Genomic DNA, 26,041 nt, shown 5'->3' on the forward strand with positions numbered 1-26,041 from the left:
AAATGGACACGGTTAGAGGCCTCTGAACTCTTCACGGATTCGCACACGAGACAAGCTGGTGCTCAGCCTTCTTTGGAGAGTGCGATCACGGCGCCTTCCACCAGAACTTCGCGCTCTTCATTTAGCCCTTTTTAGCGCGAAGGCTCATAAAGGTAATCGCCTTACAAATGAAAGTTCTTTCATTCATGCGCCTCTACAAGCGACCTTTCCTCCCCAGCAAGCTTCCACAAGACCTGCCCAGAAACCCCGCCTGCAAGGTGCACTGCTCCACCATGCTGTAAGAATAGTGCAGAGAAGTCAACTTCAAGTTGAAGCTTTGAGCATGGTACGTCTTGTGTCCATGCCCCACGTCAAGAATATGGCGGTCAACATATCGTTTGAAATAACAGTTATGTTTGCAGATCGCGCACTGCCTTTGAGATTGACGCATATGTGAAGTACTTGTCTCTCAGCGCTTCGGATTCAAATGCAGCACCTGCTTCAGTTTTAAACCATGTGGGTTCAGCTGCCGGCCGCGACAATGATGTTCTTTTCGTTCATTTTCATTTCCCCTTTCCTTATCATTTCACTGAAAAATAACGGGTAATTTCCACTTTGATTTCCTTCGTTTAATTGTCTGTTAGCTTCATATGAGTGTGATTAACGAAAACTGAGCCTCTCGGTCCCCCTCCTCGCTCACGTTCCGACCATGTTTTCTTTTCTTTTTTTAATTTTCGAATTCTTTTATGAGAGTGCCAGATCCGAATTTTCTCGTCGATAACACGATGCATGGGGGGGGGGAACACTACTGCTACTACTACTACTACTACTACTACTACTACTACTACTACTACTACTACTACTACTACTACTACTACTACTAATAATAATAATAATAATAATAATAATAATAATAATAATAATAATAATAATAATAATAATAATAGTAATAGTAATAATAATAATCATGTGCCACCACGCTTCCAGACACTGTATGTTGGCCAGAAAGTCAGTTTCGTAGTTGCCAATAATGGATGATGCTGCAGCTCCTATGGGACGGCGCCTACAGTAGCCCGAACACTCGTAAATGAGGCGGGTTGGCGCATTTACCACGCTATCACCGTCCGCGTCCTCTTCGCGCCGGGACAAGTCGCCGAGGGAGGATAGCAGGCGGCACCAGGATGCCGGCACTCCCCGTTGCGCTAGCCCCGCAGTGACAGGAGCCTGGCGCGGGCTTAAATGCACCCACCTATACGACGTCGTTCCTCGGAAATTTAATTAACCCAGCTACAACCTCGCGCCTTCAGGAGACACGGCGAAGTTACGCGACGCGAGGGAGAGAAGCGGCCGGGTCGGGGAGTGGAGTCATCAAGTTCGTGTCCACCACTCGATAACAAGGAGAGCGTCGGCAGGGCGAAGTGTCAGTGACGTAAGCAGGTAGCCAGCGCCGATGGGGTTACGGCGTCAATGACCATAGTACATCGAGAGAGAGAGGGGGGGGGGGAGGAATGATGGCAACGCTGTCAAGACGCGCGTGTTGTCCGGCTAACGACGACGGGCGAGCAAAAAGCGGCGCATTCCGCGGCGGCGTCATGCCGAAAAGGCTGCCGCCGCCGCACTGATTGGAAGATGAGCGCGCGCTCAGACGGGGGCTGCTGATGGAGCCGCCTGCACCTGTGCCCCCCCGCCGGTGTCCGGCGCCGGTCGGGGCCGGTCCCCCCTCTTGCCCTCTCGCCGGCTACCGCCCCACGCGGTGGGGGCCTTTTTCAATGGCCACGGAATCCCCAGCAGCACCAGCAGCCATGGGCGGCGCCGGGAGAGAGGGGGGTGCACCGAGAGCGGAGAGGAGGCGCTACGAGACGGCAGCCGGTGCACGCTCCGGGAGCAGGAGCAACCAGTTGCCCGGGTGGCGTACTCCCCGAGTGGCAGGAGCAACCCTTGTTGCGCTGGATTCTCGCCGCGGGAACAGCAGCATCATCGCGCAGCATGTGTCGGCGGCGGCGCGGCTCGTGCTCGGTGTCGGTGCGCGGTCGCCGGACGCGGTAGCCGGCCATGGATGCTCGTGCCCGGTGGCCGGCAGGCGACCAACGCAGCTGGAGGGACACCGTGATGTCGAAGAAGGTGCGGGGGGCCGCCCGGAGCCCGGACGACGGCAGCTAGCCATGGCGTTCACTCGCGCGCGTTCTCCCTGTGCCGCTCTCGCCTCGCTCGTGTGGTGCGCGACGCTACTGCTGCTACTATTGCTGCCCGCGGCCCGCGCGTCGGGGTTCTTCGAGCTCCAGGTTCTGGGCATCGAGAACCCGGGCGGACTACTGCTGGACGGCGGGTGCTGCGGTTCGCGATGCCCCGGCCGCTGCAACACGTACTTCCGACTGTGCCTCAAGGAGTACCAGGCGCAGGTGGACCTCTCGGGAGCGTGCACTTTCGGCAACCTGACGTCGCCGCTCATCGGCGGCAGCTCGTTCTCGCTGCAGACGCACCCGGACCGGCAGCTCCTGCTCAGGCTGCCCTTCCACTTCCGATGGACGGTGAGCCCTTCTTCTTCTCCCGCCGAGGGGGGAATGGCCGGTCTGCTCGGTCAAGCCTGGCCGCGTTCCTGCGCCACCTCCTTCGCTCTTCTTCTTCTTCTTCTTCGCGCGCGAGACACGCGCTATACTTTCTGGCTCGCGGGCGAAACTCATCTGCATGCGTCGGCACGCGTTCTCCGTATACACTTTGCTGCGCGCAACCCTTTACTTTTTGCGACGGTCGCTCCGCGTATGTAGACACACAGTATGCACTTATTCTACCCCGTGAGAAAGGACAGGTAAGCGGCGAAATGTCACGAGGGCGAGTGCCTTTCTTTCTTTTTTTTTTTGTTCGCCTGCATACCGGTACTACGTGCCTCGCAACAAGTAGAGACGCCATTAGAGAGGTTTTCGTCGAGAATCGGTCTAAGATTATCGCGGTGTTCGGACGGCGAAAAATGATCGCTTTTTAAACCATGACGAAATTATTCGGCGAATCGCTTCTGCGGCGTCGACGATCCAGTTGTTACCGGCCCGATTGACCTCCACTGCTGGTCATTCCGCCATTGTGGTGTTCACGCATGCCGGGCCCTGACTGGACGGGTTATATAAGAAGCTAGTGCAGGGAGAGACGTTACGTTTAACGTGTGGTACTGGATGGGGGGTTGGTTTCGGGGCTCCCGTACCTTTGTAAGAGCAACCACCGCATTCCGACGCAATCGGGAGAGGAGCGCGGATCAGCGCGGAGTGGTCAGGATGCGATCGCTCGATAAGCTTCTTCGCATCAACATTGCACAGGACTAGCCAGTTTCTCAGTAGAGACAGGAGACAGACAGCCTCCTCTTGTCTTTCTTCGTCGGCATTTGTCGATGCGTCCGAATAAAAAAAGAAATTGAAGTTAAATCAAATGGAAGTAAAACGTTGACTGAATCTTATTATATAAGCCAATGCGATTATGATGGTGCAGACGACATTCAACACGATCATTCGTTTTGCGCACGCATATAGGCGCGCTTTCGGGGTGCCTGAAAAAAGGATATAATTCCTTTCGCATTCAACTGCGATGAGTTAGACGAGTTCAGCTGTGCACGCAAATTGGTGGATCTGTGAACGCCATATATATACGTAAAGTAGGCAGCTCCGTTCGCACGTACCGGTGTGGTTTGGTGCAGAGCTTACGCAATCATTACTGAGGTCGGTTAAATCGTATCAGGTATTTTCGCGACAATGTGTCTCCAACACGCAAACGGCTATAAGCGGCTTTAGAAGGCGCGCTGATGTCACTGAGCACTGTATAACCTGACACTATACCCTCATAAAAAAAAGATTAACAAATGACAAAGTCTCATATTAAATGAAACGCCTTGTGTAACGCTTATGTCCATATAGAGAGGGCGACTTTGTTTTACCTCTTGGCTCCTGTCGGCAGAGAAGATTGCACTGATCGGGACATAAGCGAAGGAAATCTTTCAAGCAAGAATTTAAGCGTATAAGTATGTGGGGAATACAAATTACGCTTCGCGCAAGAATCCCGTATTCGCGCATCCGCTCCAGAAATAAAGTAACATCTTAAGAACATCGCGATCAAGTGTGATGCTTCAGGACGTTCTCGAAAACCTAAACATTCATTTTCGGCTAAAGACTCGCAAATGCGTACAGATTCTGCGAAGTATAAATGCCGCCGTCTATGTGGCCGAAACATCTCTTGCGAGATAGAGAGGGGTTGAAGTATTTATTTATTTATTTTACCCTCAAGGCATCACAGCATTGTAGAGGGGAGAGGCAGAGAAAGCGCACTTGTCGGCAAGTATGCGCGATAACATACTGCAGTGTCTCTCTCTAATTCAATAATTCATTTTGCCAGTTGATCGATTAGCTCGTTGTTTATCACGTGACCAAAATCTGAGAACTCCCGGTAACGTACACAGTAAAATAATTTACACCCTTAAACTGAAAAAGGTGTAAATATGTTTATAACTCACACAATTAGGGTGTTATCTATATAACGGACACCCGAAGGGTGTCAATTATAGACACATTTACACCATTTTTCATTTTTAAGGGTGTAAATTATTTTACAGTGATAGGAGGGCAATCCGAAATTTCGAAATGAGACAAGAAACTAATGAGAATTTATGCGACAGTGTCAAAACTTCGGTGATCATTCTTTTTCGAAGAACACATCGTTTCAGCCAGTGCGAAAACGTCGCGACTTTCTAGCACGTTGAAAGCCGAGGGTCTAGCGATAGCATTATGATCAATGTGGACAGATCAAAGGGCTCGCATCATACCACGAGACTAGTTGCTAAACAAAGGGACTGTGTGATCAGATATGTATACAAATGTTCATTTGATAACTCACCATTTGGCGTTTTCGACCCCAGCGTTAAGTTCAATACACTATATAATGCAAGTCGCCCGAGGTCTGCAGGTGATCTGCATAAAGTACGAAAATTAGTTTCTTGATATATCGGGCACTTCACCCAACCCTAAGCGCATATACTTCCAGAATCAGATGAAACTTTCTGTCCTTCTCGCGATGGTGCCAGTTATCAATTAATTGAATTGACTGGACGAATTAAGGTCAACTAAGTGCACGGGGACTTTCGATATTCTATACAAATTATAACGAAACTGCTGAATCAAGGAAATCTGTCTGAAAATTCGTTTTGCTGGATTTATGTACAGCATACACTACGCGTATTAAATTTTCATGCAATATGCGTGAGATGACTGCATAGGAAAAATGGACGTAAAACGGCGACGCACTTGCCTCCATCACTCATTACAATGCTTATCACAATGACGATCATAGACCTGATTTGTTCTGTATAGCTTGCAGGGAGAGTTACAGTTCTGAACGTGTGCTTCAGCCCATGGTCATTTCGCAATTTTATCCTCTTATCCCTTCCCCCAGCATAGGGTAGCTATCAACACTCTAGACTGGATAACATACCTGCCTTCCTTATATCCACATCTCTCTCTCTCTCTCTCTCTCTCTCTCTGTATACCCTGGAAGCGAACTCATGAGTGCCTAAATATGGCGCATTAATATATATATATATATATATATATATATATATATATATATATATATATATATATATATATATATATATATATATATATATATATATATATATATATATATATATATATAGAGAGAGAGAGAGAGAGAGAGAGAGAGAGAGAGAGAGAGAGAGAGAGAGCCCCATAAGTTAATTGACTGAAAAAGTCGCGACAAGAGGCTGCAAACGATACAAGCGAATCAGTGTCTAGCTCAAATCTACTCGTAACAAGCACAGCTGCCTGGATCACATGCCGGCGCAACAATTTGTTATAAGACAAACGCATGGATACAGTCATATGCACTGCTTGCGTTTCCGTATAATCTATAATTTGGCGCTGTAAAAAGCGAAACAAGCGAAGAGGAAAATAACGTCGTTGCGCGCGCACTTTAGCGAATCGAGGAGTGGTCCGGAATATACAGTTTCCTGCTCAACGCAGAGAGAGAACGCACTCGTTTCGCGCGCAGGTTTTTCCGCGTGACATAATTTGCTCCGAGATGCACATTTGTCACGGCTCGTTCTGACCGGTCGTTTTTCCCCTTTGCCGGATGCTCTCGGCTTTGCGTCCCCGAGCTTCCTCCCAGCTACATGTATCCGAGCAGCCACTTTGCTCCGAATGTGTTTACAGAGTACACTGTTTCGAATCCGCTGCAGGTTATTGCAGTTAATTGGTTTTTACTTTGCTCTGTTCGTACATATATATGTGTCGTACTATATGTGTCGTACTTTTTATCAATACACGTCTGTCGACAAGCACCACGCATCGCGTCTTCGAACTCGTGACAAGTGCATACAACTAATAGTCACAGGCGACGGGACTGTCCGTGGACCATCCGCTACCCTTGCTATACCTCACGAGCTCTAAACAAACTTCGCTTCTTTTAGATCGCAATCTGTGTGTTACTTCTTTTTTTCGCGCGTGGATCGCGTGGATCACGTATTGACGCTATAAAACCGAAGGAACAAAGCCGTCACGATGGGTTGTCCCCTGCGCAGTTGTATACGTCGTTGCAGAATGTGGACGTCCTTAAACATTTTTCGTAATCGTTCGTCGCCGTCACGCAGGTATACCTGCATTCGCAAATCGCTGCTCACACATCTACAACACGGTGGACTGATGCAGCGTGCGTGCGCGAATATTGCGCAGTTTTGTCTTGCGTCAAAACTTGAGTCGTTAATGCGCCCTTACGTTAATTGTTTGACGACGAAATGGCCCGCTTCTATATACGCTTCGCCCACCTGAGGCGCTTCTTGCCTCAGAATATATACTCGCAAACGACCCCGCATGTAAACTGTTCTAACCCTTGCAAATGCAGCAGTGCAATGAATTTTCGAATCTACACACTCCCACAGTATAAGCCAAGCGTTGGCAAACACACAGCAAGCACGTGTTATTATATGCTGGCTTAATTACGTACGCTTCTTACGAAGTGTTAACAAAGTGAAAGCTCGACCATCGTTTCACGTTACGACATCAACAGGGCGGTGTTTATACCGGCCACCACATCACGTCGACGCAGTCGTACGCAGTCATGATAAAAATCTCACTCCTCCAGCTACAGGCGGTGCCATTGAACGTCGTGACTTCCCATTCGTGCACATGCGCTGTTTCTGTACACATGAAAGAATGCGGGAGGATGCACCAAAATAACGTGGCGTCCTCTCGGAACGTCTTTTATTTCCTTGGCGCTCACATTCCCTAACAAACCACATGACCTATGCAACTCTTTCTGTTCTTTCAGATAAAAGAACATATCAACCGCGCGGCTTACCTCTAATACGCACCGCCGTCATCTTCATACCTTTTCATCACCAATTTCACGGTCTTCATCGATCTCTCAAGTTTACTTCCTTTCCTCCGATTTTCATCCTCGTATATATCAGCAGGCTGTCCTGATACGTTGTAAACGCGAAGTATATACACCTGGGCTACTTTAGTTTCCTCTTTTTTACAGCAGTAAATAAAAGAAAGAAAGAAAGAAAAATTATACCAAGTAACGATAAGGTTATACCACGACGCTGGGTTCAATCGACATCTATCCGGTTTTTACGCTGTTACACAGACGAAATGCACTTCATGGTCTTTTGAACTTTGGTGAATGAGTGCTTCACTTCTACTAATATGTGTATGAAGTCCACACACACCGCATACATCGTTATACATAGTTAGACTTATACCTCTGTCCGCTAGGAAGTCCACTCTGTCATTCATGACTTGGTGCCCGTTATGCCAGATTTGCTCCATGCATCTCATTTAGTTCTCGTTTTCCGTGTCCCCCATCCAGATAGATCTATACACTCGTTCAGTTCTTCAGAAGGCTCACTATATATACCGGTACACTTAACTCGCGTTACTTGCGTAGCCTGTTTAATATTACTTTAGTTTTACACACAGCAATGTTCAAGCCTACGCTTATATATATATAGGTTCAAGTTCGTGTCTTTATGCTAGTCTCAAGTCATTTCCAGTCTCAAGTATACGAAACACTTTTCATCACCTTATGTATGGCTGTACTCGGGATATTATAGGCACACGAAGCTCAAAGAGACCAAACCCAAGCAAGTATTCCGAAGGACTGCTATCCGATGGATAACGGACAACATATGCGCGATCACAGGGTTGAAGGGGTTTATTTGCTGTCCCCAGTTTGTAATTTTCTTTACTGCATAAGCCATGCCGTACCCCCCCCCCCTCTCTCTCTCTCTCACACACACACACACACACACACACACACACACACACACACACACACACACACACACACACACACACACACACACACACACACACACACACACACACACACACACACACACACAAAGATCCATGCATATTAAAGTAATTTAATCTCCCTCAAATAGCGAGAAAATGCTCCTCCCCCCCCCCCCCCCCCCTGGGTTGCGCTATATATTAACAGGGAAGCAGCGTGACCATATACAGCCAGAGCGCGGACAATTTCACGGCCCTGTGTGCAAAACATAAAAAGAAGTGCGTCACGGGAACGTATTTGCGTTTTCTAAACTTCCGCTAATTTCGCGCAAACCATCCAATCCTTGGCCGACCCTGCATGCTTGCACGGTGGATTTGTATAGGTGCCACTTTGTGCAGAGGAAACGTCATCAACAACAACATTTGGCGTTGCACGGCAGCGCATTATGTCGACGCGGCGCCACGAGCTATATATACAAACGGAGCACATCTTACTTTTAAGCAACGCTATATCCCTTCCGAAATAACGCCGCCCGTGCACCGAGGAGGACTTATACACCACCCACCACACTTTTGTTTCCTACTCTTCCGCAAAACACACACAAATAAAATAGAGGGAAGCCATCGCCGGCACGCAATCAGCGTATACTCGCACGACGGTCCGTCGGTCGGTCCACGCACATTGCTGCCGCCGGCGCAGCGGGGATTGACTTTGCGTCGAAGGAGAACGGGGCTTTCTCTCGATCGGCCGCCGCCGCCGGCATATGGCAAACGAGGATCGATGTTATATACGTGCAGACACCCCTCCGGGCTCCCTTCGCCTCAACGGCGCCGCGGCGTCGGTGCGCGGGACGGGAGTATAGACGCCGAGCCGCGAGCTGCCTATTTATCCGGGGCTACCACTATACTGCCCGCATGAGGAGACATAGGCGCGTATGCCCGGTTAAATCAGTGCAGCATAAATCAGTGCAGTGGCGCGGACGCTTGGTTGGGCACGCGCCGATCTGGAGGGCCGCTCTCGATAAACTGTTCTCGGGAACGGAACGGGCTCTCGACTGGATGCAAACTCTCCCGCGGCCACGATCGTCGCCACCTTCTTCTCCGTCACCACGATTGGGTTTACTGCAGAATTGAAAGGGCTCTGTTCGGTATTCCCCGAGTAAACTTGCCTCACTCGCGCATTCATATCTGTACCTCATCTCTGGATACAACATTCTCTGCCGCCCTCAGCTGTGGCCGGCGTCAATGTTGATTTCTTCCAAAGGCCTTCATTGTGTATTATGACTACGTAGATAACACGACGGGAAGCGTAAGGTTAGACTAACAGTGTGTTTTCATTCCTTTCGCATGTGTGCTATGTAAACTTCGTCCTCGCCACGCTTTCGGCCGATCTTTGTCGACGTCAGCGCTGGGGCACCGCTGTACACACACCACACACCATCCATGTACACATGTCCATCGTACTACCAGGCAGAGTAATTGGGCATTCAGTTCAGATGCACCGACCGCAAATCGTTGTACCGTCCGCGCGAAGGGCTCTTTCAAACAGGCGCCACGATTATAACCAACACCCGCCGTATATATTGTAAGCCGCGTGCCTCCACGACGCTGCAGCGTTTTCTCGCAAGACAGAGGAGCGCAGGCTGGGCTGGGCAGCGCGGCCTCGCCAGCATGCATAAAAGAAAAAAAAAAAAAAAAACTCGGCCGGGCATGTGGGATTGTCGAGGAGTGTTTCGGGGGAAGGGAGGGAGGGAGCCATACCGGAAGGAAGGAAGGAGTGCTTTCTCTTCTCGAGGCAGCGCAGCCTCGGCGGTACGGGTGACCACGCCCGGCGACGGAAACTCCAAGGGCGACCGGCCTGGTCCAGATATCGGACCGGCTCGAAGCGAGCAGCCGCCGCCGCCCAGCTATTGCCGCCGCGAACGGCCGCGAGAAGCCGTGCCGCACGCCGTGTCTGTACTGTACCTGCGCGCGTATAACTGCACCTGCATGTGGACTAGTACATACGGTTGGCTCGAAACATGGAAGATTGACTGCTTGACCGATTGATTGATTGCTTGACCAATTGATTCGTTAATTGAGCGATCGATTGACACCAGCGTTTTCTGTGTTTAGCAGACGATCATGCCAAACAACGGGGAGGCAGTGGAATAAGCGTCCGCTTTGATGTAACTGTATACGCTTGAAGGCGTGTTGCTGTGACCTGTGTTTAGGTATCTTGTGATGTCTCCCTGCGTAATGTCGTAGACTACGTATACGGTCACGGGGACAACTCGCAGGTAGTACAGATTGGCGTTATACGTCGATTTCTTATGGCATATGTGCTGTCCTGTGTCGAACTATTCGGCCGGACACCAAAGGTGCCCCCCCCCCCTCACCTAAAAAAAAAGAAGAAAAGAAAAAAGACCTTCGATTTAATATTTCATTTTAGCTCATTCTATAAGCGTCGCCACCGGTCAGCTTCTTACCAGGGCTCGACAGCACCTCCGATAGCGCCGCAGCATAACAAACGCTCGTCAATGTCACCGTTGCCGAGATTGGCCTCCGAGTCGCACTATATATATACACTTCTGCTGCGAAACCCGCCGTCCGACCTACACACACCTTAACTATAACATCGGCCATGGTACGATGCACACATCTTTCGAGAGAAACGATAAGAAGAAGAGCGCGGCTTGGGGTCGTACTCGCGCAAGTAAACGCATGCGGTATACACGAAGCGACCCCACCGCGACGCGCTACGCCGGCCGGGCGTGATCGCGCGAGGGAGCGAACCCGCTGCTGCCGGGGCGGCCGTTCCATCAATACAGGCGCGCGTGCTGCTCGATCGTGTGAGCTCGCCGGGCCTCCCTCCTCGAAGGCCCGCAGATCGCGATGCAAATCGAGTAACGAACGCTGGGGGGCAGTTAATGATTGAAACACGGAGCGCCGAGCGGGAATGGAACGGTTAGACGCGAAAAGGGCCATCGGTAATTGGCGATCCGGGTCGCGCAACAACGGGCTTGTCAAAACGATAAGGGCTCGCTTTAATCCGAATAACGCGCGCTCGGTACGGGGGGGATAACGATCTAGCGGTTACTGCCGGGTAGTTCTCGAATGATTATCTAACGGTCACGGCCGGGTAGTTCTTGAACCCACGGTGTAGGATATTTCCGCACTTTCTTTGTAAACTATATATGCGGGAGACACGGCTTCGCAATTATGTGTAGCAAAATTTTTTGGTGTCGGAGAGCAAACTCACGCTTAAGAAATGTTGGCGTATTATATGCGAAGAGAGGGTGGCGCGATTCGCGACACTTACTTGAAAGTTTATTCGACTTGCAGCAGATAAGATGCTCTGGAAAAAAAAATAAAAGGAACTGTTTCTGATACAGCCGCTATGATCGAAGAACAACTCTCGCTGTTAGAGCGCGACTAGAGCTTAATATTGAAGGAACAGTGTTGTCTGTTACCTCACACCCAAACAGGTGCGATGACAAGTCATAAAGTAAGGTGTTCTACAATTAGTAACGGTCACTTTTTGGTAGATCGTACTCTTTAACTATAGTGAGCAACGCACTCTTCAGTAAACTATGTGATAATCAGTTTGCGGATTCTAGCAACAGATTGTGTAGTTCTGCGTATGTATTCTCAATATTTTCCCCACACTCGATCGGCACTACATCGGGTAGTCACACACGCGATCATCACGGGTCAACGGTGTCTGTGACGGAAGGGTGAGGATAGCTATGTACGCATATCCGCCGCTCACACGTCTCTGGAGCGTGCTGTTGTTGCTAATTTTGGTTTTGATCGTTCTTTTGGAGCCCAAATCGTTTTCTGAGTGCTGGAAATGTGGCCATATCCGTCGCCGGCCCGCTTGTGTATAGTGCTCGAGCAGTTTATGAGCAGTTATGTGTATGAGCACCTATTCAGCAGGTTAGGTGCAGTTCAGTTCTGGTGCTGTTCTAGAGCAGGTCATCGGTCTGAGTGACCGTTTACAGATCTCCTGTGCATACTCCAGCATGTACTCAGTGCTCAGCTCTCTTCCTCCTTCCATTCCCCTTTCCCTTAACCCCCGGTGTGTAGGGTAGCAAACAGGACGCTCGTCAGGTTGACCTTTGCTCTCTCTCTCTTGTTTTTGTTGATCTTGTTTTGTTGTTACCGTTTCTGCTCAACGTTTATCGGCGATGTGGCAAAAAAATAAGAAAAGAAAAAAGAAAGCAGCCGTGTATCGTGAGGTTTCGATGGCGAGCCCGTCGTGAAAGGCGTGGTGGTGCCACTCGTCGTGATGTCTGTCGTGACTCGCGGATGTCAGTGTTGCGCGCACCGTGCGATATATCTCGGTCAGCGCCTCTAGCTCAACTGTTTGTATGTCATGCCTGCACTTTGTCATTGTCAGGTACACTTTATACATGGCGTTGTGAGAAAGTAACATAGACGATATACCATGTTACGTCTGGGCGATTGCTTCACTTCCGTTTCATCTACACACACAAGCACTGCGGAAATCGTGTAGAAAATGAGGTCATATTCCTTACGACCTGCTCCATTCTCTTATACCCATGCATGTGCTTGTCGTGCATACGTGTTGCTTGCACATATATAGGAGCCCTCTGCAAATACGGCAATGACAGAGCAGCTTATGTACCAAGTTCTTTACGTACACACAATAACAAGCGTTACAGTCCGCGCACAACTTCAAGTGCAAGTTATAGCTACACAAGAACGCTGACAAGCGTATACACCGGAGAAAGAACTTCGCGTTCGCGTCTCCGCCGTACCCTGCACGTTGGACTTGAGACGGCACAGCGGCTGGCCCGATGCAATTACTCAAAACCCCGCGAAGCCATTGCATAAAGCATATCTTTTCTCGAGAGCATCGCGGAGTCAACGCATGCAGCAAAGGTTTGCAGCAAAGAGTAAATGGAAAAGAACCGGAGCTGCGGATTTTCAGCGAGAACTGAGTGTTACAGCGTCTCGAAACAAGCATTTTGCTTCCGAAGCAGTCACCGGGTATAATGCACTCGATAAGTTAAAAAAGATGACGCACCTTCTATAGTGTGTATATAGTTAGCGCCATCTCGAAGACGAGTATATTGGAGAAGAAGTTTCTGGAATGTTCGAGATTAACCGATGGGACCCGCGTGCCTTCCACAAAGTTCTGCACTATTCGCGTCGCGCATACATGCAATCAGATTACACAAGCTGCGGTAAAAGACAGTGGATGGAACCATCGATAACATTCCAGAAACTTCTTTTACATGCAGGCGCGTCCTGCGCTGCACGATAACATTTGTTAAGCGGCCAAACGTGGTCGCCCGATAAAGATAAGTACACATGTCATTATCTTATGACAACTATACCAGTTTATCGTTGTCGATCTCTCTCCACTTATTCCGACCATCGATAGCAAAGCGATAGCGATATATACACTAACATACCTCGTGACAAGTTCAGGCGTCTCCCCCCCCCCCCCCCCCAACCCACTCTCCCCTCCTTCCGACGGCGTGCCACGTTGCCTGAGCTGCATATATTTCATGCAGCGCACGCGTTTCGCTTCGCTCACGCGGTGATCATTTAGAGGCGCGAAATGTGCATGCATTATTAAATAGCAAGAGAAAAAATGTATTAGAGTTCGATCGTTTCTCGCGTCGCTCTCTCCTGCGGTCTCCACGCAGTCCTTCTCTCTTCTGCTCGTACATACACGTCCGCGTAAGCCGTCGACTGCATTCACGGTTATGTACTATAGCGGTACTTTAAATTCTGCGCTTGCGCGACTTCGAAACGGCCGCTGGCGCGCGATATAAGGGGGTCACGTGAGTGCATGCACAGCGCACCCGCGCACTCGTGAACGCCTAGATGAGGTGCCGACAAGTTCACACCCAACTGCAATAATGTATCGATCGGGGTTTACGAACATAACCGATTGGCTCGGAGACCCGAAGTGCTGGTCACATATATACCTGACGCTATGTGGTTGACGGAGTATATACCTGAGCATGTATCGTCTTCACATTCCCACTGGAATGCGGCCAGAAGCGATGGATTGGTAAGATTGAGCAAATTATTTCGAAAGAAAAAAGAAAACGTCTCAATATATCCGCCACGCTTATTGACAGCCGATTGAATTCCAGCTCGACCCTTTAGCTTCGAACCGTTGGAACAGCCTCTCGAAGCACTATAGTTGTTCCTCTCGGCGAGACCTTTAGGTGCATCGAAGAGAGTTATAAGATCTGTGTATTTACGTACTGGCTTAGGCGCTCGGTGGATGGGCGGTGACGTCAGCTTTACTGCATGTATATACGTGTTTGTGTCGGAGGACAGAGCAGACGGTGCAGTTATAACGAAACTATACGCATTTCTAGATTAACCAAACATGCCAATGCCAGCCTTCGCGCAAGGACTCCGAGCAAGGCCCGTTTAAAGGCCCACGTGACTGGAGAGTCCCATAGGACGTATACACAGCCACGGGGGACTCTACAGAGAAGCCGCACTGAAACGAGCGAGTTGAATGTTCCGAACATCGGGAACGCGATCATCAATAACGGGTTGACAGAAGCACGGCCTTTGGCACACGAATCAAAGGCTTCGCGGAAGCGTGAGCCGACCGGCACGTTTAAAACTCACGTTTAAGCAACAAACGCGTCGATTCGCTGTCGGCCGGCCAGACACGCTTAATTGCGTTCGCTAATTAGCATTGGAAACCGAACCGCTGCTCCGCGCGCGCTCAAGTCCGATTGCGTGGCTGCATGCGAGACTGGGGGGCGTTTGTGGTGGTACGGGCACGCGGTTACAAGGGAGCAGTGAGTGAAAACTGGGGCAAGGCTGAGGAGTGTGCGACGCGGGTGATCTACGCTCGAAATGCGAGCGGCGTGCGAACGGGGCGTCGTTAGCGGCGCATTCCCCGTCACATGTTAGGTTACGCGTCGAGATAACCATAGGGGAAAGTGTGGCGCTGGAGTCGTGGGGAAGCCCCGCGGGAGGCCACTAATTAACCGCGCATTATCCGATGCTCGGCTGCTGCAGCGCGATTGGAAGTAGATTAGCATAAAGCATTGCCAGCGGCACACCGAGCGCGTTGTTTGCGTGAGCCCACAGGTTATCCGATTGGCTTGTCAGTGACGCGTGTGTAGAGATATGTAGAGTGTCGGATATGTGTTTTACGAGGCTGTATTCTTTAACGATACGTTTTGTTTCTCGTTCTTCTGGAGCTTCGTAAAATACGAAGGGAAAATGAAATGGAACGTTACAAAATACGCGCTCGATTAGGGGTCTGTAGAATGTATACTATACACAGTTGAATTAACTTGAAGGAATTAAACACTGTCTGACTTCTTTTGCATTGTCCATATATATATATCCATTTGTTGTTTCTGTGTATAACTGAGCAATTGTCGTGAAGGTGATGACATTATCGTCACTATACCTTGTAACTCTGTCACACTAGTTGCAGGCCAGCAGAGCACAGACGCCTCAGGTCAACCTGCATGAAAACGCTTAGAGAGAGAAAAGTAACGAACAAACGAAAGAAGAGTATAAGCCGGTCCGACAATGCGTATCAACGGGAGTCGGAGTTAACATCTGCGGCCAAGCGCAGGAAGAAAAAAAGAAAGGAAAACGCGGAACGGTCCATTTCGCAGTGAATCAAAACATTCTGCTCTTCTGTGAAAACGCATAAACGCGTGTACTCCCAGACATACGTAGTGCATGGAAACAAGAAGAAACAGCGTAACCCGCCCCGGCTGTTTGATGCGTTCTGGCGCGCCCGACCAGCCCCGATTCACAGCGAAGACAGAAAGAACAACAGTAATCCATGAGAAAGCCATTGTTAGCAGTAATGGAGTCCCGCCTTCGCTGTGGATTTCCACATGTACTCGCGCATGCATGCCATTCACAAGAGGCGCGGTCCCGTCGAAAAGCACTCGCCGTGGCGGAGGACGAATCACTTCCAAGCAGCTCGGCGGACGCGGTGGCCGAGTGCTTGGAACAATAAAGTGAATAACGACCCTCGCAGTTCAAACGCTTTGCCCCCCTCCCCTCCCCCCTTCCTATGTGCCGCCTTGCAAACGGGTGTACATATTTTATGGCCGCTCAATGCAACTGGGACAGGTTTATACGGGCTCTCTGCCGCGCGAGTGTTGCAGTCTATGGCGGGACGTCGAGAGGGGAACGCGAGAAAAGGAACAAGCGAGCCAGACGGAGCTCGACAGTTCAAGGTCGCCGATCATCACGTGCAGGAGTTTATATATATATATATATATATATATATATATATATATATATATATATATATATATTGCCTGCCGCCTGAAAAATATGGAAACGCGTACAAAGGCTAGCTGCTCGCGTGTTTTGTTTGTTTGTTTGTTTGTTTGTTTGTTTGTTTGTTTGTCTGTCTTTGTTTCGGCAGTACATCGACGAGCACCCGTTGAGAACGCTGGAATGCGGTCGCCTCACGACGAGTCGTAACACTCCGTCGCCGACCGAAGTGAATTGTGGAGACGAGAAAGGCAGCGCGCTGCAGTAAATTAAGTCGGTTCGTTTTGAGAAAACGCTGACGCTGTGGATATGCGAACTATGTGGTTCTATGTACGCGTGCACGCGGGAGCTCGCTGCACGTGGTCTTTCTTTTTTCGCGGACTGAGACTGTCGGCAAAATGTGTCGGCGTGTAGGTGGAAAAAAAAATTCTATAGCTTCGCTATGGTGTCTAGCTTCGCGTTTAAGAAAGCGCCGCGAGCGTGTATACTGTAAGTCACCCGCATTGCAGCGCGCGCGGAAGCCTCTGCAAAGGAGGGCGCGCCTAGGGGTGTTGCGAGGGGGGGGGGGGGGGGGTTGCACTAGGCGCCCAAACCCGTCCCCCTTTCCCCTAAATTTCTGTCTACCGCGATGCCGCCTGCCCTGCTGGCCCCCTCCCCCCTCTCAGGTCACCAGTCAACTGTGTTCAATTAACAAACAAACAAACAAACAAACAAACAAAAGAAAAGCATACAAAGAACTTCTTGACAGAGTGAGAAATACCCCGTACCGTAGCGCTGTGTGTGTCCCTTTGTGTCTTGTCCCGTCTTTGAATCGCGCTACCATACTCCCCTTCAAACTTAAACTTCAAATTAAAAATAATGTATATAGAGAACTTTCCGATATGACGAAAATATATCCCATCCATGACGTGACCATTGCGAGGACCAGCGGTTCTCGAACTATACAGGGAGCTCGCGCAGTTTCTTTGGGTGTCGCTAAATGAAGATTTCGTTGTTTCGTAATTGGAGACGAGAAAGGACAAAGCCTCACGCACCGTGCACGCACACGTAAAGCCCCTCACGCACACACGCTGCGCGCTAGTGCGATACGCGCGGCTCGCGGCGCCGCTCGTTTCGGGCTCGTTCGAGCATGACGCAAGAGGAGCGCGCGTCGGGAACGAGAGAGGCAGGACGTGCGAACGCCAGCTTCCGGCCTCTTCTGTTCGACCGGCACCACGCGCGCAGCGGTGTGTGCGTGTGCGTGTGTGTGTGTGTGTGTGTATGTGTGTGTGTCTGTGTGTGTGTGTGTGTGTGTGTGTGTGTGTGTGTGTGTGTGTGTGTGTGTGTGTTGTGGAGTATTGTGTAGGCCTCATGCACATTTCTTGCTGCACAGCGATGCAGGCGCTTTCCAGCAGCTGCCGAAGCGAAAGTTATTTCCGCGTGTTTCTCGGACTTCTTTAAAACAAAACAAAAAAAAGGTACTCTGGGCTTCTTTAAAACAAAACAAAGAAAAGGTACTCTGGGCTTTTACGTGCCGAAGCCACTATCTGATTATGAGCCATGCCGTAGTGGTAGGGGAGGGGGTGCTTGAGAGACTCCGGATTAATTTTGACCACCTTGGTTTCCTTAATGTGCACACAAATCTGCACGAGCTTACTGTTTCTCGGGCTGTGGTGCATACCGCGCCGGTCGTCGTGATGTTGGAGATAGATAGATAGATAGATAGATAGATAGATAGATAGATAGATAGATAGATAGATAGATAGATAGATAGATAGATAGATAGAGAGAGAGAGAGAGAGAGAGAGAGAGAGAGAGAGAGAGAGAGAGAGAGAGAGAAAGGTAAACGTAGGGACGTTAACCAAGGACGTTCCCGGTTGGCTACCCTACCCTTGGGGAGGGGAAAGGGGAAGCGACCTCGTACGGTTTCGGGGAGAGGCACAGTTCACGAAGCTCTTCTTGCGCGTGCAGAAAAGCTGTCTCACTGCGTTCAATATAAAATCGCAGCCGCTCGACATCGCGTACGTGGGGCGGAAGTATAAGGGAGAAAGGAATTGAGTCGTTCTCTGGAGCGGTCATGCGCGCCTTGCACCTGTCGCGCGCAGCCTCGACGCGTATTGTCAAAGCCGAGCGCTCGCAAGGTACGCAGCTTCATTAGGCCGTGGAGGAGAGGGGGGGAGGGGTTGGAAACCTTATCTGCGTAACGAGCGGTCCTCCAAATCGTTTGCGAACCGCGTCCTGCGGAGAAGCCTGGCCCGTCGCAGGACTGAAAGACCGAAGGGGAGAGGGGGGGGGGGACAGTTGAGTGCACCAAACCTGTATATAAAAGTTTCCGAGTTTGACGAGACACCGTTCGCGCACCAAGTTCGTGGTGATGTCCGAGAACGCGCGCAACTGGACTCAAATGAAGGTGTCCGGTAGCTAGCACAGAGAAAGCTATTCCATGCACACGTACGCCAGGTATCAGTGACATTTGGGTAGTCGCGCGTCTTATATAGCTCCGCACGCGAGGGCTGTTAAGGTGTAGGAAGGTGCCGCAAGCGTCTTTGCACGAGCCGAGTGTTTAAGCGCAGCGCTACCGCTTCACGGTATATACACCAGTACCATCCCTGCCACTGGCCGGCTTTCCTTGCGTGCTTTAAGCTTAACCTCGGCCCAATGAATGTACGGCTAAGACCTACGCAAATGCGACAGGTGGTCGATGCGCGCGCTGCTCCGGGGCACACAATCCTAAGGGTCCGCGCAGCCTACCGTGTATGCCTCGGTTTTGGGCGTCGTCGTGGCTTATTACACTTTTGAGTCGAGGTTTCGTAAAGAGCCAGAACCATCCGAGCGCGTTTCTGTGGCGTTTTGGAGTGCTGCGATGACGTGTGCACACTCCTAATCAAACGTTTTAAAGGCCGCTATGCATCACACCGATGCTGTTCTGTAGGACTACATTGCATAGAACGATCGCTAGTGTGACAGTAAGTGAGGTGCATAGAAGCGATGCTTTCTTTCTTCACGCTTCACTTCTTACCACAGGCGCTGTAAACGCAACGTGCCGTCTGGAAGCAGTCGCTGACTTGCTGTCTCCCCACCAGTGGCACGTATTACTTTGGAGCAGACGGCCCAATCTTGCGAATGGCGTGCACGGATCGGCGTCAGGCGGTTAAACGACGTCTGTTCCTTCTGCATCGGTGTCCGCAACTCCAAAGGTGCAGCTTATCACCCCCCCCCCCCTCCACCCCCCCCCCCATTCCCTGCCCTCCAGGCCACGGGCCGCGCACGCTCCAGCACGCGCGGACAGTCCAGCTAGAGGGGGGACAGTGGCGAAGAGAGAGGAGGGGGAACGTCTCGGGCCACTCGCGCCGGGCGCAGGCCGGCAGAACGCGAGATCGGCGGCCACAGCAACGGGAGCTATCTGCGTCGGCCATCGCGCTGCCTTTCTCGTGCTGCCGCTGCCTCGAGACCGTGCGCCGAGGCCGGCCGTGGCATGCGCGCCGGCAGCCACTGTGGTGGCGCGACGGGGGCCCGAGAGAGCCAAACCTGTTTGCGCGCCCCGTCCCCTCCCGGCAGCAGCAGCAAGCCCACCGCGGCATACGCGAGGACCCGGTGCGCTGCCGCGGCTACCGTGCATGCCGCCCGCCCGGTTGCGTTTTCGGGCCTTCTTCTCTCTCACCGCTGCAGACAAAGAGGATGCCGTCCCAGCGAGCCCTCTGCGCCCGACATGCACACAGCGATGGACCAAATTGAGAGCCCCGTGGCCCGATCTTTGCGGTAGCGCAGCGCGTTCACCGCAAACCGCCCCCGTCGTGGCGTTTCTTGCGGGAAACAGCGCCTTAAGGAAGGGGGGGGGGGGGGGGGGGGGGGTCGACCTTTCAGTGGTGGTGCACTATCAGACCCGTCAGTTAGTCCGCAGTAACCTGCACCTTGAGTGCGCTCACGACAACGAAAGCCACTGGGAGTAGACTAGCCCACGTATATGCTCTCTGTTCTCTGGCGTTTCTCACGCGCGCGCCTCCCATAGGTCGTGTGCGCGTTTGACACGCATGAATTCGTTTCTGTATATGGCGACATTTAGTCGCTGTAACGTCCTTATTGCCACCAAACATCCGCTTAAGCGTCACAAAGGTTTACGACGGCTACAGAATCTCTCGATCTTCGTTGTACCCACCTCAGTGGCTCAATGGCCTCTGGCGTTCTGGAGGTGTTTAGAACGAAAGTGTGGTTCGATTCCTTGCCGCAGCTTCTTCTGCATTCCGATGGAGGCAGAACGCTAAAATGTTCGTGTGTCGGGCTTCAAGTGTATTCCCCTGTTCTCCACTGTATACGGTCGTCTCTTGTGATCCCTGTCTTGCTTTAGTGTAGCAGGCTAGGGCGCACCTGCTAAGGTCTCTCTCTTTCTTGTGCGCATAAGTAAAGTGTAAGTAAAACCGCTCTATTGGGATGTTGAGCGCTGTCATACGATTCACGAATCAAATGCGTTTCTCCAATAGGTCCGTCTTTCAACTTATACCATCGCTTCTTCTCACCGACCTTATATCTTCTTGGTGACGGCGCTTCGATGCCAAGATGGCCGCCCGCATTTCGCAGTCTCCGCATCAGGCTCAAACCGGACAACAAGGGGGGGGGGGGGCGAAAGAGGGCAGACCATCAGCGAAAAAAAGAAAAGAGAGGCTGGACATCGGCGCATCGCAGAACTTATACAGTCCCGCGTGTCATGCAGCGTGTTTCTTTGGCCAGCTCACGAACATTCGCGGGGGAAGCCCACGAGACCTCGGAGCTCTCGATGACCGTCCCGAAGAGAGAGAGAGAGAGAGAGAGAGAGAGAGAGAGAGAGAGAGAGAGAGGCCCGTGTGAACGGAAACTGCACATGTATATACGCGGGCTGGCGCAGAGACGCGAACGACTTCCTCGCGGCGGCGCGCGGCCGCGCCTCGGCGGCATCGTATCGTCCTCCGCTCGCTCGCCCGAAACCTGATCGCCATATTCCCTCCTCATATCCGCGCATCGTGACCGGGCGTGTATCGTTACCGTACGTATACGTCGGTGCGTGATCGCCTTTTTTCCCAGCGACCGCTCCGCTTCGCTCGTACACACCGCTGCGGGACCATCAGCGCAGGGGAAAACAATGAGGACTTTACTTCTGCGCGCGTCTCCGGTAGGCTTCCATCAGGCCCCCGCGGTTTCGTATCGATTCCGAAAGGAGGGGGGGGGGGGTCGTTGTTCCAACGACGGACACAGCAGCGCGCGCTCGGACATGATCGACCGGCTTATCGCTCGAGAGGGGCACGTTTGGAAGCACGAATCTGCGTGGTATATACGTAGTACATGCAGAGGAGGACGTACGCGCGGAGGACACGGGGCGCGCCTACTTTCCAGTTGTTCGGTATACGTGTACGAAATAGATTCAACTTTGAGGCAGGAAGCAACGTCCCTCGCCGTGTATCCCGTTTGCGCTGAGCCCCGAAGATATCCGCATTCCATGTGTGCAGCCGTGCTTCTGACGCCGGCTCGCGAACCGTGTGAAGGACACCAGTGAAGTCTAACACGTACAAACCTCAGAAACCAAGCACGGCGGTAATATGGGCAACACAACCGCATGTCCCGGTTCAAATAACTTCTAAGGCCTCGGAAAGGGGGGGGGGAATTATAGTTTCGGAGACTTTGGTATACCCACGGCCAACTCTCAGATCGAACTGAACCGACATCTGTGACGGCAGCGATGTGGGAGGTGCTGTTTCGCGCGGCACATCGAGGGCCGTATTCCAGATTGCCTACTCTCGAGTGGGCTTTTAACTTTCACTTGACACAACGCCCAGTGCGGCCGGCGGTTTCCTTAAGCGACGGCAATCGTGTCCACATGGCAATTAGCCAATGAGTGGGCCGCTGAAACTGATCACCGCGGCATGTGACGGGCCAAGAATACGACGTCGATCGAGTCCGAAACGGTTCCAGCGCTGGCGAATGTTTCTCTTAGGCATTTATTGGGCCACCCGTACAACACATATAGAACAGACGGGTTTCCCGCAGAAAAGCCAGGTCTGTGGAGTCAGACCTTTCGCTTCGGCTACTTCCGGGCAACTTGCAGGGGAGAGCACAGATGTGCAAAATTGGCCGCGCATCTCGAAAACTAGATTAGCGAAGAGTACGGTACCTCTGTCAAGTGACGCGGGTTCAACAAAGGCAGCGACGAGAGCCAAATCTGCCTTACGTATACGAGCGGGAACACTGATGAAGCGGCCAGGAAGGACGCGCCTAATGCATCGAGGCACAGCAACGCCACGCTGACGACCCGTCGCAAGGTCAAGTGGCCGTCACTCACGACACCAGCAGCTTCGCCAGTGACGCGGCACGCAGTTGAACGCGTCATCGTCGCGTGGCGGTTACGTGATGATGATGATGATGATGATGATGATGCAGAGCACAGTGAGTGCGCGGCCGGTCTCGGCCACTTGTAACGGTCATAGCCGGTGGTGAACCCGCCACTTGACGGCCTCGCCAGACCCTCACGAAAAAACCGCGGACCGCAAGTGGATTGCGTGCCCGCTTCACCGCCTCTCTGCCTGATTAGAATATGAAATAGTCGAGAGGGAGCTAGCGACCGGCCCTGTGCCCGAATCCCTCCGGTTCCTCCTTCCCTCTCCTGTTACTCTCTTTTTTTATTATTTCTTTCTTTCTTAAACCGAGGAAAACCGCGCGCGGAGCACGGTAGGCCAGGTTTGCAAAAAGAAGCCAGCGCAAACAGGGGATCGCGGTAGCTCCCTCGAGTCCTTTCTCTCGCGCTCCCCCGAGCTCATCGCACTTGACAGCCCGCTGACAAATGGCCCTCAACGAGTAGGCAGTTGTCGCGTGCACCGCCAAACCGCATCTCCCGTTTTTGTGTCCGCGGTCGCGCGTCTGTCTATTTCCCTGAGCGGCGGGACGGTACAAAGTCGAGCAGGGCTTAGGGAGAAGGGGATTGAGGGGGGAAGGGGGGGGGTCCCTAAGCGTTTTAGCGGCCCCGCACCGCCTCCTCGCCCCCCCCCCTCCGCCAACAGACAAACGCGCGCCCACGCGTGCAAGGAACCACCGCGCGCAACACACAGATGCGACGACGTAAGCGCAGCTTGCTGATCCGCGGTCTCGCGCTCCAACGCGTCCGCGGGCCTTGCACAGAAGGCGCGCTCTGACGCGATTACGCCGGGGGCAATCGATCCTGTGTGTACGAGTGTGCGTCGCTCGTTGCGCGGATTATCCTTCTCTGCTCGTGTTTGCGCTTTGACACGCTCGAGAGAGAGAGAGAAAGCGTGTGTACAGGGAATTCGAGAGACTCCATATCGGGAAATATCTCCGGCGTCATCGACACATGGGGCAGTTTGAATAGTCTTCTCTATTCAATTAGACGGGCAAGCGCGCGATACTCTCTGACTGCTTACTTTTCGCGCAGTGTGTGTGTGTGTGTGTGTGTGTGTGTGTGTGTGTGTGTTTGTGTGTGTGTGTGTGTGTGTGTGTGTGTGTGTGTGTGTGTGTGTGTGTTGCGACTACTCGAACGAAATGAGGAGAGGAAGCTGTCGGACTCGTACCCATGGCATCTCCGGGCGCCACCACGTCTGTTCGCACGTCTGAAGGCCGGCGATGCTTAACCGCTGTGCCTTACAGAAACTCTAAAGTAGACATTGAAGAAACAATATGGTGCAAAAACGCGACACAGAGCCGTCACCGAACCACCGATCACAGCACTATAACCTTCGGACGCATCCAGAGGCTGCGCTGCGGGACTCGCGATTTCGAAACCCCAGGATGTATAGGACAGGGAATTTTCATTTTACAGCGAAGCTGTATATGGCTAGCCGATTCGTCCGTCCGTCGCCTGTACGCCGTAAACTCCTCCGCCGGAACCCTGTGCGCATGCGCGAAAAAAGAACAGAGAAAGGCGCGATTGGCTGCGCCAGCAGTGACGTCATTGCTCTCCGTCGCAACCGAGCGCGCGCAGCAGCAGTTTCTCTCCGGCTCCGAAATGGGTAGGCCACGCGTCATGCGTACTCCTGAGGAGCAGGTAGTCTTCGATCAGCAACGCCGCGAGCAGAACTGGGGAACGAGCTCGTCTACGCCGTCCCGACGCTGCAGCCCGGGCGCAAGAACATGCTCGTGCAGCCGAACGCTAGCGGCAAGTGCGTACCGAGAATCCGGCAGCCTACGAAGCCGTCGTTTAATGAACCGTCGGCATTAACCCAGTGATAAAATGCAGGGACCGCACGTTCCAGCTTCGCTGGTTAACCATCTGCATGGACCTATAATTTGTATAAATTATACGACCCTCGCGTCGTCGCCGCCATAGCGCTGTGCTGGCATCGACGGCGCATGCGCGGCACGTACGTGGAGCGTAAGAAGGCATCCAGAGATGCGCAATGGCGTTTGGCTGCAGAAACGAAGAAGCCAAGTGGACGCACTGTCACGCTCGTCTAAACCTGCTCCGCGGGAGCCAAGGCAGCTCTTTGCCTTTACATTTAGCCACAACGTGTACTAGGCGATACCACTATAGTCTACTTATACCAGTCGACGACGACGACACGCCAAAGCCCCGGGGAAACGGGCAAAGAAAGCTTCGCTTCAGAATGCGCGCCCTCGCGAGCCAGCAGCAACAGCTCTCTCTCACGCTTGCCTCAACGTCCGGAGACATTTAATCAAACCAACGCGCCGCATTAATCACGGTGAAAGGGGTTTACAGGGGTGGAGCGGTTGGGGGGAGGGGGGGGGGGGGGGGGGCTGGCGATAACGAGCTGCGCGCGAGTCGCCGCCGAGCGGAACGAGTGCACGCGACAGCGCGGAAGAAGAAGACGCGCGTTGCTCGAGGAAGCGGCGTCGCCCCCGTGAACGTGCGCGCGGTGGTCCTCGTGCGTGTTTCGAGGAGGGAGCGAAGAGCGTGCCTTGACCCCTCCACCTTGTTGCCCCCCCCGCCGCCGCCGGCGGCGGTGGCCGTGGCAATGGCAGTGGTGATGATCGCGTGCGCGTCACATCGCCCGCGCGCGAGGGGGCGCCACGGCGGTCGCGGTCAGCGCAGCGCCTAGCCGACGCATAGCGCGCGGAATAATTAATGAGCAGCCTCATTAGTCGCAGAGCTCTCTCTCTCTCTCTCGCAGTTCGCGTGACACGAAGAAGACGAGCGTGGTGGAGGAGGAGAGGGGGGGGGGGAGGGGTCTGCCATTGTTCGCGCATGCTATACATTGGCACGCATGCCCACCCTGCAGCGCGCTCCGACGTCGGGCCAACTATAACTGGGAAGGGCAGTGTCCGCGCACGCTGTGCATACGATATATACGCGCGGTCCTCTTTGCGGCACGAAATGGCCGCGGGAACATTTCGAGGCATTGTGAGGGAAACAAAAAAACACGCCGGCTTTCTTGCTCTTTTTGTTTCCTCGCTCCGCGGAGCTGACGATCGACGCCCCACTCGTTAAAGCTCCGCACGCACGCGTCGAGTTATTTCAACGCGGGATTAGCGGGCAGCGAGCCGTTAACCCCAGAGCCACTGTCGCGAAACTGGGAGCTCACGTGACGCGCCGTGAGAAACAAAGAAGAAGACGAAAAGGCAGA

General features: G+C 52.3%; 1 protein-coding gene across 1 annotated transcript in view; it reads left to right on the forward strand.

The window, feature by feature from the left end:
* Positions 1 to 1,032: 1,032 nt before the first annotated feature.
* The window catches only part of LOC135914373 (protein jagged-1a-like), a 118,054-nt gene continuing 93,045 nt past the window's right edge, over positions 1,033 to 26,041 (forward strand). The window contains exon 1 of the mRNA XM_065447185.2: positions 1,033 to 2,507. Coding sequence (XP_065303257.2) covers positions 1,638 to 2,507 — 870 coding nt within the window. The 5' untranslated portion in view covers positions 1,033 to 1,637. The remainder of the gene's footprint in view (positions 2,508 to 26,041) is intronic.

Source organism: Dermacentor albipictus, chromosome 7 (genome assembly GCF_038994185.2).
Source record: "Dermacentor albipictus isolate Rhodes 1998 colony chromosome 7, USDA_Dalb.pri_finalv2, whole genome shotgun sequence".
NCBI lineage: Eukaryota > Metazoa > Arthropoda > Arachnida > Ixodida > Ixodidae > Dermacentor > Dermacentor albipictus.